This window comes from Vanessa tameamea, chromosome 20 (genome assembly GCF_037043105.1).
Source record: "Vanessa tameamea isolate UH-Manoa-2023 chromosome 20, ilVanTame1 primary haplotype, whole genome shotgun sequence".
Classification (NCBI taxonomy): domain Eukaryota; kingdom Metazoa; phylum Arthropoda; class Insecta; order Lepidoptera; family Nymphalidae; genus Vanessa; species Vanessa tameamea.
In genome coordinates this window covers 3,034,167-3,047,264 of record NC_087328.1, presented here as the reverse complement: position 1 = coordinate 3,047,264, position 13,098 = coordinate 3,034,167, and the positions used below count along the sequence as shown (strand labels likewise).

The 13,098-nt window shown below is 32.9% G+C and overlaps 1 protein-coding gene across 4 annotated transcripts in view; it reads right to left on the bottom strand.

The window, feature by feature from the left end:
* LOC113403803 (dystrophin, isoforms A/C/F/G/H-like) overlaps positions 1 to 13,098 on the bottom strand; it is a 580,208-nt gene that overhangs the window by 77,087 nt on the left and 490,023 nt on the right. For all 4 annotated transcript variants that reach the window (XM_026644400.2, XM_026644401.2, XM_026644404.2 and 1 more), the window contains 2 exons: positions 7,903 to 8,047; positions 4,552 to 4,675 (listed from right to left, as the gene is read on the bottom strand). In XM_026644400.2, the coding sequence (XP_026500185.2) occupies positions 4,552 to 4,675; positions 7,903 to 8,047 (269 nt within the window). The remainder of the gene's footprint in view (positions 1 to 4,551; positions 4,676 to 7,902; positions 8,048 to 13,098) is intronic.

The window sequence follows — 13,098 nt, the reverse complement described above, 5'->3', positions numbered from 1 at the left end:
TGTCAGTAAAGTAGTGAATATATTGAATTAAAAAAAAATTCGATGATTCGTTCAATAAATTCAATCGAAGTAAACGAGGCATAATGCCAACATTATTTTAGAAATATTTCATACTTCCCCTCTGCAATTTTTCCTTATGAAATACCTACAACGCTTTGATTTTATATTTTTAAAACGATTCCATGACTCTAAGAAGAAGTAGGAGTAGATATTTGTAACAATAATTTTAGATAAAAAGACGATTTGAAAATAATTCATTAAATCCAAGTAGTAGATATTTTTTAGAAGTTAATTATATATTAATTTTACTGGTAATATTTGTGTTCGACTAAAACTATAAAGCTGACAATTTTTTTAAGTTGAATGAGCTAATCTCAGGATCTCAGTCCGATTTGAATTCAAAATTTTTATTTATGACTAGCTGTGCCCGCGACTTCGTGCGCGTTTGAATTTAATTAAAAAGCGTGACTTTATTATTATTTCACATATAATTCTAAAATAAAAGTAAGTTACTCCTTATCACATCAGCTATCAGACCAGTGAAATTCCCGTCAAAATCGGTCCAGCCGTTCCAGAGATTAGCCGGAACAAACAGACAGACAAACAAAAATTGTAAAAAAAAATATTTAGGTATATGTACCGTGTATACATACATACGCATTTAGTCAAACGCGGTTATTTTAATATTACAAACAGACACTCCAATTTTATTATATGCATAGATATATAGGTGGACTGATGATTGGCATTTAACCATTCGTCTCTATCTATGCTATAAAAAAAATACGGGCGTCCGGATGATCACTTCTGCTACATTAGTATTTTAAGAAATAACAATAATTCCTCATATCACCAACGCGCCACCAACATTGGGCACTAAGATCTCACCCTTCAAACCGGAACACGATGATACTAAGTATCACCGTTTGGTGGTAGAATATATTATGTGTGGGTGGTCTATTATTATCATTTAAAATATAATCATATTACATTGAAAACAGAGCAAACATATTATTTGATAAGTAATAATATACTGTAAGCCAATTCTCACTTAACAAGACAATTATTTTTGGAACCAATGTATCGGTTAGCAAAATTCTCAGGAACAGCCCGGAGTCTTTAGAAGCATACACTCGCTTGCCTCGGAAAGCACGTTAGCTTTTGGTCCTGCGTCTGAACTCTATCCGGTGGGATGTTCCGTCGTATCGAATAATGACAGTAAGCGAATAAAAAGTGCACCAGTGAGTGCACATACACTTGGAACTATAATATGTCCTGCGTAGTTAGCTAAAGATAAAAAAAAAAGATAAAGATAAAAGATGGGCCGCCGTGGCCGAAATCGGACAAGACGACATTATTAGCTAATAAAGGTTTATCAATTGATAAATACAAAATTGAATATTTACCATGAATACAAACACAAAAGATTTATTATATTAATTCGAAAGCGTAACGGACATCCATTAATCAAGTGCGAAATTTATTAATACATTTCGTAACACTCCATTCGAACCGGACCGGTAATTTTATACGGAGTAATCAAGATTCTGAAGCGGCTCTTTGCTCTATCCAAAGGATTCCTCGAAACCAGGTTTAATTAAAGAGTACTCGTGATTTCAAAGCATCCATCGTTTTTGTGGTTACATCGTAACTCGGTTGGTTTTTATTTTGTTTTTAGTTCAATTCAGAGCAATCGTTATTCCAATTATGATTTTCATCATTTTAATTTTTATGATAATATGTAAATGGTTAATTTATTAAAGGTTATTATGGTGCAGTGTGAGAGCCGAGATGGCCCAGTGGTTAGAACGCGTGCATCTTAACCGATGAGTTCGGGTTCAAACCCAGGCAGGCACCACTGAATTTTCATGTGCTTGATTTGTGTTTATAATTCATCTCGTGCTCGGCGGTGAAGGAAAACATCGTGAGCTAACCTGCATGTGTCTAATTTCAACGAAATTCTGCCACATGTGTATTCGACCAACCCGCATTGGAGCAGCGTGGTGGAATATGCTCCAAACCTTCTCCTCAAAGGGAGAGGAGCCCTTAGCCCAGCAGTGGGAAAAAAAAACGTGGTGCAGTATTACTTTACGTGCTCTATTAGCGCGAACGTGGAAATCACGACGATACAGAGATTTATTTTTATCGACATCTTAGTTTCCATAGATGGTTGCGTATTGTTACATCATCACAGTCGAATGATTTAGAAGAAGTTAGCGGATATACAGACCGAAACTGAAACCGATTATGTATATAGAAGTTACAATGGCTGATTGAACAGTTTCTGTGTGAGCTGCGAGCTCATACATTGTTATTATACGAACTATATGTAGTGCATGGATTTCGTAGCAATATATTCCATTAACTATGCATAATATATTCAAGTATATGATAATATTGCTTAACGAACTGAAATTCAAGCAAACATTTCATGTATAATTTATATATAATTGTATTTAACAAGAAACAAGAAATAATAAAAACTTGTTAAAGGAGTCCAGGTGAAGGATTCGTAACTCTATATGCTGGGATGCAGCTGAGTAGGCTTCTACTGTGTTTCTTGGGCTGAAAAACCCTGATAACTTATTGTCCCCACAGCGGTCTGATTTTTGATTTTAGCCCAGGAGCCTAAGCAACCCATTAGATCAACGAGATAGCTCAATAGTGAATCAATTTATTATTTCAATTATGTAACATGTTTATTAAAATCGTCTTCCTACAATATTAAGTTTTGCGTTTAAACCTAACTAATTAATTTTAAGGCTAAGACCTCACCTATATTTTGGTATTTTTTATATGTAGGTACGCAATTTCCACAAAATAAGAATACGCATTTGTGAATACATATGTATGTACCAGATTTTCATCCAATACATGCAGGTTTTTAAATATGTTTTCCTTCACCGAGCATGAGATGAATTATAAACACATTTTAAGCTAATGGATTGCTGTTAGAGTAGACGAGTTCTAGAAGGAAGATCGTGGTTCGGCAAAGGCAGTGGAGGGCGCTCTTCAGCTAGGTAGACCTATAACCTGTATAACCTGAAGAAGGTAATAGGACCCGAATGGATGCGGAAGACGGTTCTCCTTCTTTGAGAGCTTTAGTGCGTCTTGGGAGAGGCCTATCCGGCAGTGGATGACGACTGGCTAACGTCTATTACATACACTAGTACATCATAATTTATCTTCGGTTAAGATGTAGGTGTTCCAACCACTGGGCGAAATCGGCTAATGTTCATTTCATAGTTAATACAAAATTTCAATTACATTTTATATTAACCTTAGAAACTCTAGAGCAGAAGTCGTAATTACAAAATCAAAATGGCGGATGTCAAAGAGAATTCACAAGTTAAAGTTAATTCCAATTAAAAAATAAACGAAGATTCGCTAGTTGACTTTAAAATCGTAATAAAGCTGTACAAACTATCCGTTCTATTTGACAGCACGTTACCAATTCCCTCATTGCACAGAGGGAATATGGGAGAAAGAGGGCAATAGGTAACAATGAGAACGTCAATTAAAGTCAGCGTTCCCGGTAATTGGCTACGAATGTTGACGTACGAATCGATCACGTGATCGCAAGGAGTTTTAATTGAATACCCGGACATAGCCGTGTCCGTAACTATTTTCGTTAGTCGTTCCCTTTTAACACGACAAGAACATATTGGTAAAATTCTCTGAGAGTATGTTACGGCTAGGAAGACTTTTGTTCAATTAATTACTTTTTCAAAAGATTTTTTTTTATGAATCGAATTTTACAGTTTATTTAATAAAACCACGTATCAGGTCGACGTTACCGATTATTAGATGTAGTATGGTTGGTTTATAAGAGTAATATAATACCAGGAACTGCGTTGGTATAGTAGGTAGATATAATGCCCTGGGATCAGTAAGTTTTGATAGTTTATACACATGTTTAACTGGCATTAATGTTCTGTAGATAACGAACCTAGATTTAACTCTATGTTAGCATTTATTACAAACCTGGGTGGTTTTCTGATGCTAGCTATAAATATTTTGTTTTGTAAGCTTTTATGTGTAAATAAATAAAATAAGTCAAACCCCAAGTCGGGCCGGTAAAAGTTATAAGGTTTTTCAGTAGACTTATTCTCAGTTGCTGGAGCATGGAAGTAGGAAGTGTGTACTCCTGTGAACTCCTACACCTCGGAAAGCACGTACACCAGTAGGTCCTGCGCCTGAACTCTTGTCGGTCGTGTTGGATTTGCCGTCCCATCAGATTATGAGAGTGAGGCCAGAGAGTGAACCTGTGTTTGCGCACATTTGTTCTATAATATGTCCTGCTTACTTGCCTAGTCTCCCCTGTGAAAGGCAACCTTGGCTGGAATTGGTCAGAACGACCTAGTAATAGTTATCTATCAATGTTTGGGGATGACTTACAAAATTTTCATTATAATTCGTCCGGCTCAGCTAGGTACCGCTAGGTGAAGGAAAACATCGCCAGGAAACTGCTTGTGTTAGTAATATGACATATTACACTCTACTAAATGATAAATATATTTTATATAATTCAATTAATCGCAAGTAACTCACGTTCTGTGTCGCTGGTATCGGAGGGCGCAGGCTCGTTGGCTACATACTGCCTTCCACTGAGGAGGTTGCTCTCAACAACTGGCCTCTTATCTTCTAACTGACGTCTGAATGCTCGGTGATCATCCTGGAAGAAATTTAAAATCGGATAAGCTCACAGTATTATGAAGTAGCAGACAAATATTTTATTTCAGTTTTCTCCCACCAATAAAATAAACTTAGTATTATTTTGAAAACGAATACTGCTACGTCTATCATTCAATCAAAATTGTTTTATCCCGATTACATTTTTTAAATTTGATTTTCCGTATGGGTCAACGATTTGTCGAATTGAAATCGGCTTTATATCAGAGTATTATCGGAAATTGAAAACCCTCAAACAAACCTAAATCTATACCACAGATTAAACGTGGATAATGGAGCGCACAGAGTATCAATAATAGATTAATCATATTTTTTTTTATTCGGACTGACTGTGGTCTGGTTGGCGGTAGAATATGACATGATGATTAAGTGGGTCGTAGGTATACGAGTACGTCGTCGTACATTGCACAAAACCCTACTAGCAAAGTAATAAATTAGAAATGACTCTGTTTTAATGATTAAATCCCGAATATCACCTATATATAATATGTTTATAGAACGTACATGAAAATCAAAAATTTTCCAACTTACTCGCGATTTATTCGAATAAGTGAGCCAACAGAAGTATGCCCTCCATAAAACAACATTGCGCTATAATTATCGTAAATAATGCTTCCAGAATATTCGCAATAATGTGCACGAAATTTTGTACAGTTTGCAGAACACTTCAGTTTCTTTCTATTTTTCAATTCGTTTCAATTGCATTTCGTTGGATGTCAATTTGCATAAAATAGTAACACTCATTGAACTGTTTTGCAACGAGCTCTTCAGTTAGATATTTTCTGAAATATAAAAGAATTCCTAACCTATTCTATAATATATTGAGTTACTACTTGATAGTTTGTTTCAATGGAATATACATTTTGTATCAGTAGTAACTTTAAATTGTGTACAACTTATAATATCTTAATTTAATATTCTTAAACTATTCTAGTGATGAGTCGAAAGTAAGAGCCTACTGGAATTAAGTATGTCTATGAATATTTTAAACTTTATATACGATAGGGAATTATCACGATCAAGGTTAAATTAAAATAATTATATTAATTTCATCTTCTACAATACTATTCTATATTTAAAATTTTTGCTTAATTGGTCGAGGTTTCAATTTGAACATTTCAAACGCTTGAATAGTGTGTCTTGTTTTCGATTTTTAATCGAAAACTTACATCATAGATATATTGATCATTGCAATTTATGATAGTCGCAGGTTTATTTGGAGTAAAGGAGAAGGCCCCTGTTTCATATAATACTTAAAGGATTCAAGCAGACATAGACGTTTCTTTACATAGTGGTTCTAATATCAACATTGTCGAAGTAATGTGTTTACTTGTTCGCTAAAATATTGTATCAAATATCAAAGTCATGAAAATACGGGAAGACTTCGTTCGTCGGAAGTAAAAAAATATATGTTCAGGTATAAACTTATTATTTTTGTATAATATATTGACAGACGACAAAATATTTAATGATAGTACGATGTGCAAGGATTAACACTAAACCCAAGACACTGGAACTATTGTCTCACTAAATAGCGGAGCTCAGTCTGAGCTGGGAATCAACGTCGGCGCTTGGATCAACGTTGACCATTCATGTGAGAAAATCTTTTAAAATGTTATTTAAGCTCTAAACTAGAGTCCTATATTAATGGTCGTTAATTTAACTTCTAGATAATATTATGTCAAAACCATAATTCCTAGAATTTCGGGATATACAAACTATACTGAGAATAAATCTTATTCGTACGTTACAGCCGTTATTGCAACGCATCCGCCATTTTGTGGTGCGACCGAAACCAAAATGGTGGCAAATCCAACGATTTTCATCGTCTGATTTAATGTGTTGTGGTTTATTTTTATTGTTCGTTACACGATTGGATATCTTTAGTGGAATTTATTATATTATGTATTTTATTTTTTGCCATTTAATTCGTCGTAAATATTCTGAAATAAATTTATTGACGGATGCAATTTGAATAAAAATGTAATCAAAAAATTCAGAGCTATTTTGATAGTACAAATAAATGTAACAATTTAATCATAAGCCAATAGAAATTCACTTTATTTATATAAAACTATTTAATGCATTTTGTTTTGTAAACTTTTTATTTGTTTGAACTGACGAGTTTTTATTTAGAATAAAAATCCTGGTTAAACACGTCCTCTCTTTTAAAGTGAAAAGATATTAAAAATATCTAACCTAACGAATCAAGAAAAATAAATAAAATTTCTCATAAATTCTTGAGATAGACACAGTTAATTTTCTGAAAACTTTCGTTAAGGAAATTTAGTCGTTGTCAAAATTTACACAATTGACATTCATTTCAAATTATTCTATCAATTAAACCAACTATATCGTTTCATACTCAATAATTATAATTTTAATCGTCGTAAGGAAAATGCAATAAAATATATAAACAATTTAGACGACTGAATTTCTCAAGTCTAAGAGTCATTAATATTGATACTGAGGAGAAAAAGATACTTAACAAAGCACCTGAGTTAAGAAAATAGCCTGGCGATCAAGCTCCACTTCACGGCAACGTCGGTAACTAATCTGTTTTTGCTCGCTATCGGCATTAATCCTTTTTGTTGTTTCCTCCACTAGAGGAAGTATTTTCATTGCATTTTCTCTTTCTAGTAGACCTCCAATAGCTTCAGTGGCAATTCTAAGTTGTAATTTATTTAGAGCTTAACTTGTAGAACTTGGTTTATTTTAGACTTCTAAGGTTCTTAGAATTGTCAATTTTCTAAATTTTCGAAGTGGATGTTTTAATAAGAACGTTATTTTTCAATTTATGTTTATTTTGTGTTAAACATTTTCAAAATTGAACTTTATCAATTTCAATTTATGATTTAATTTAGAATTTTTATAGTAAAGAATTAAGATCTTTTAAAGCTGCCAATTTTTAATGAGGTACAATTGACCATCAGCAACACCTTCTAAGTTATAAAATAATCTTGTAAACCTATAGACACTTCAATCTGTAAGCTAACCTAAAAAATCACTCTTAACCTATTTCAAATATCGTGTCTTTTTCGAAGCCCAAAATTTGGATAGCAATAGAATAATTTGATAACTTCGAGCTAATGATGACGTGAACGTTGAACATCAGAACTCTTCAATAGCTTCTAAGACTTTCCAAGTTAGAGGTCGGATAAGAGTGTTTGTAGTTTTTAACAATAATTGTAAATACTTAGCAATCATTACCTGTTGTTTGATGAGAGCATTTAGATCGCCTCGCGGCGGTGCCAGCGCGTTCAATTCAGTCTCTTTGCGTATGACCCATTCAGTCAGTTCGCGTAATGATAACAGCAACGCCGACCAATGTTCTGCATTGCTTTCTAGACGATTCCTGGGAACAAGAAATGATATAATTAATTTATATTAAAAAACAATATTTAATATTACATAGATTATTTTAAGGAACCTGTATAGAGTTATAAGTTTTTTTTTTAAATAAAGGTTGTTCTTTGGGAAAGGTTATGAAGAGATTGAAAATGGAATATCAGCGATATTCTGTACCCATAATGTAACACGTGAAATGTTCAAAACCGATTTATTGTGATACGCTATTTTGATGCGCGTATCCTTGAAATGTCATATCAGACCTTCGAGTGCGGTGAGTTTCGAGTTTACAGAATAGCTCTACATTATTGTGATTTAAGATAATACCGATGCTAATATTTGACGATGAATCAACTTGCTTGACTTCAATAACTTAATTAAGGGTAATAGACATATACTTTTATACTAGTGTTATAAATATTAAAGTAACTTTGTTCGTATTTTTTTATTTCGTCAAGACAATCTGGGTTCCGTATAAAAATATAGTGTATTTATCGAGGAAAGTATAATATGTTAAGATAAGGACTTAGTTGTGTTTTTAATTTGATATATATGAGTTATACATTAACATAGTATTTCATTGATATTATTCCTAAAATAGATATATATATATTTTAATATTCACTGTATGCTAACGATCTACTAAAACTGTGTTGTTACGAAAGCTTTTCATTACGATCAAACTTCAAAGGACGATATATTTTATAACACCATGTATAAACGTAATTGTGTAATATCTCACTAATTACATAAAAGTAGAATGCTCAACTTCAGTAGCAAGATCGCGGTTCTTTCAATTACGATCAAGTTTCAAAGCAAAACATAATGTTATAACAATCTATGTATGTATCATCTTGTATATTACCGCTGAGTTAAGGTTTGATATTCTTTAAATGAAAAGGATTGGAGGTTAGACCACCGTGCCGCTCCAATTTATAATGTACACATGTTTCCTTACGATGTTCTCCTTCACAAATAAAGCATAACTTAAAATTCATTGGTAGTTACGTATTGAGACAACCAATCATCGGCTAAGGTTAACTTGTCCAAATAGTCGAATATCCTAGTTTATATATATATATATATAATATTGTGTTACACACGAAGAACTTAATATATGTATAAAAGGTTCGAAACCAAAACCTACTAGGTTTTACTTAGTTACTAGTAAGGACGAGTACATGCATCAGGTTTACCAATAATACATAATTTAGACCAAAATTAAGAATTCACTGAATGTATTTATTTATGTAAAAAACACGAATAGTATAATTTCAAAAAAAGCATGTTAAAAGCCTTAGCGTGATCTATTTTAGTTAGAGGTTGCCATTACTTTATATAAGGATCAAGTTTCAAAGAATGATATAATTTTACAACACCATGTATAATCTCCCATAAAGTATAAAGTCTTAGCATGCCCCGGTGCCCTCAACACAATGTTCCAGAGTTGGCTGTGGTGTACGAGATGACTACAATTGTCGAAAATTGGCCGACGCTCAGCTCTTTAATATGTTAAGACAAGGATTTAGATAATAATAGTGATGGGATATCTATCGATAAATTTAATTTATGGTAAGTAATGAATCACTATTTTATAAAACTGTAGATTTGTTTTTTCTTTTTCATTTTGTAAAACATTTTGAATATTAAGAATTTTATTATGATACATATTACATACCTTATGAAAATAATAATACCCTAGCAACATATATAAGTATACTTAGTGAAAACATATGTATATATTGCAAATTAAAATAAATAAATTATATCGACATTTTTATTTTATTCTATCACATCACTATGCAATTGTATAAATCTCGCTAGCAAAGAATTTTACTCTGGCAACGCTTTAAACTTTGAGAATAACTTGGATATGCAACTACGAAGTTAGATGTATCTTATTGCTGGGGATTAAGAGTTTTAATCGCATGGCAATACATTTAAGATTTAAATCTTATAACGAATTTGTCTCCAGGCAAGTTTAAATCATATAACAATGATTTTAAGAGCTGTTTCACTTTAATATGTCGCATTAAGGAGATTTCTTGTGTAATAATGTTAAATATTTCGTCTTATGGTTTAGTTAAAATTGTTTTCGAATTATTTTAGTACAATCGAGTAGTGTATAGGGTATATAAATTAATTGGAGTGGATATTTTGTGTATTTCGGTTGCTTTATGTATGTATGTTTTCGTATGAAAAAACTTGTAAGGAAAAATGCTTGAATATTATGTAAGTTTTCATATATTATGTGTATTCCCCATTGAAGGAGTGTGTTAGTGTTGGTTCCAATTATTTCAACATGGGATAAGACTTTAGCCCAGCTGTGGTCCACTCAACGACTGTAAACTTTTGCTTTAATTTTACTTTTATGTGTTAATGGGATACAAGATCCACATTAAAAAGTTAAAATAAATATCTAGGTCATTTAACCGACTTACTTGAGTCTAATTTACGAAATTAAAAAAAAAACATTATGAAATATTGATTATAAAAATATAATTGTAATCCTTTACAAGTCGATTTAACTGAGATTAAAAGTAAAATAAAAAAATCTTTTTAAAAATCAAACTTTAACGGTAATTTTAATATTTAAATAATATTATATAGATGTAGCATACAAACTCTGATTAAGAAAATAAGGTGGACGTGTCTAGTTTTCAAAAATTATATATTATATCTACGAGCGGACCGTCCGACTTCGTACAGGTAAAATTTATACGTCAAACTGAAGGTGAAAATTCAAAAGTAATTTTTTTATAGACGATCTAAGTTGCAAAAGGAGTAACTTTGCTAAATTTCAAGTCAATCGTACCAATAGTTTCCAAGATCTCGTGTCTAGTAGTAAATATTGTAAAATGTTTTTAAATTATAAACATGTATATAATTAAAAAAAAAAAAAAAAACAATTTAAAAAAAAAGTCTATTTGCAATAACGAAATAAAGTTTAAAATGCATTCGAAATTTGAAATAAAACAGAAACCAAAAAACGTTTTCCCCACAATCCTTTAGGATCTACCCGCTCACATACCTTCCATCCGTCGAGGGATCAAAGTGTTGACCGCGGGGTGGTACCACCTGCGCCCAGACCACATTAACTCAAACATGTAAATTTGCATTAGTTACACGTAGTATAATTCCGTTATACGCATTGTTTGAACACGACCGTTTACTTTGGTTATAACCTTGATTTAATTCAGGTAATTGTTAAGTTTATACGTCAACGTAGAAATTGTAAAGAAATTTATTTGATAGCAAACCTAGTAGTCACATATATAGACCGGAGTATTGTAAATAGCGTTAGTTTATAATGAATCTATTCAGATTGTAAACTGTAGAGTAATTCTGAACGGTTATATTGGAAACAATAAGCGCCGTTCGTTATTTATCATTTACATACATACATTACAGTAGCAGCCTGTAAATTTCCCGTTGAGGAGAAGGTTTGGAGCATATTCCACCACGCTGCTCCAATGCGGGTTGGTGGAATACACATGTGGCATGATGTTTTCCTTCACCGTCGAGTACGAGATGAATTATAAACACAAATTAAGCACATGAAAATTCAGTGGTGCCTGCCTGGGTTTGAACCCGAAATCATCGGTTAAGATGCACGCGTTCTAACCACTGGGCCATCTCGGCTCTATTTATCAACACATTACAATTTGGCCAGATCTATATTCATATTACGAAAGTCTGTCCGTAATGTTTTCACGGACGAATTGCTGAACTGACTTTGATGAAATTTGGTGTCCCAAGAAAGCCCCAAGGAAGATACATAGACTTTTTTATACCTAACTACGCCTACGCCCCCTACTAATTTATTATAAACGACCAGCATTAACAATCCGGTAACATATATTTTTAAATTGTAACATTAGAATCGTTCAGGTACGTCTGTGCTTTTGATGATAACAGAAATTCCGAATTGATTGCTTGTGGGTTGTTTGAAATCATACTAATATTATATGGAGGTTAAGTCTGTTTATTAGTTACATTATTTTTATGGAAATCTGTTTGAAAGACTTATTTGTTTTGTAACCTTTTTTAATGATAGGCAAACTGGCAGTTGGACTGACGATAAGTCACCACCCATATAGACATAATTATAAACTATTCCTCCCATCGCCAATGGGAACTTATGACTATTGTGTCCATAATTACACTGGCTCATTCGATCTACGGGAACTAAGCGACACTAAGTAAATGCTGTTTAGCGGTAGAACATGAAAATACCATAAAATGACAATATTGCGTATCACGAATAAATATAAAAATGTAATATATTTCGCATTGGGTAATAAAATTTTACAATAAAGATGTCATTGCCATTCAACTTTTATATCACTATCAAATCACTAAACATTCCTTCTTTATAGCGCTTCGTATGCAAACTAGATAAAAGTGTGCGGTTATAAAGCTAGCGTGTTTATAAGCGGTTTCGCTGACTTTTTAGAGATTTCGTCTACAGTTATTTAGCCTATGTCGTACCTTGGAGTTTCCTTTGTCGTTCGGACAGACTGACAGAATTGAATTACTTTCATATTTATAAAATAAGTATTGATATTTATTCAATACCAAACAAAGGAGTATATATATTAACATATTCAGCCTGTAAATTTCCCACTGCTGGGCTAAGGCCTCCTCTCCCGTTGAGGAGAAGGTATGGAGCATATTCCACCACGCTGCTCCAATGCGGGTTGGTGGAATACACATGTGGCAGAATTTCGTTGAAATTAGACACATGCAGGTTTCCTCACGATGTTTTCCTTCACCGCCGAGCACGAGATGAATTATAAACACAAATTAAGCACATGAAAATTCAGTGGTGCCTGCCTGGGTTTGAACCCGAAATCATCGGTTAAGATGCACGCGTTCTAACCACTGGGCCATCTCGGCTCAAAGGAAGTAAAGAGAGAAAATTTAGACGTACTACGTGCGATTAAATAAATCATTATACTATGAATTAAATTGATTTTAATTATACTTTTAATCCGCCGCTAACTTCATAAGCTATTTTGTTATTTATAGTATTTATTTAATGCTCAGATACCATTT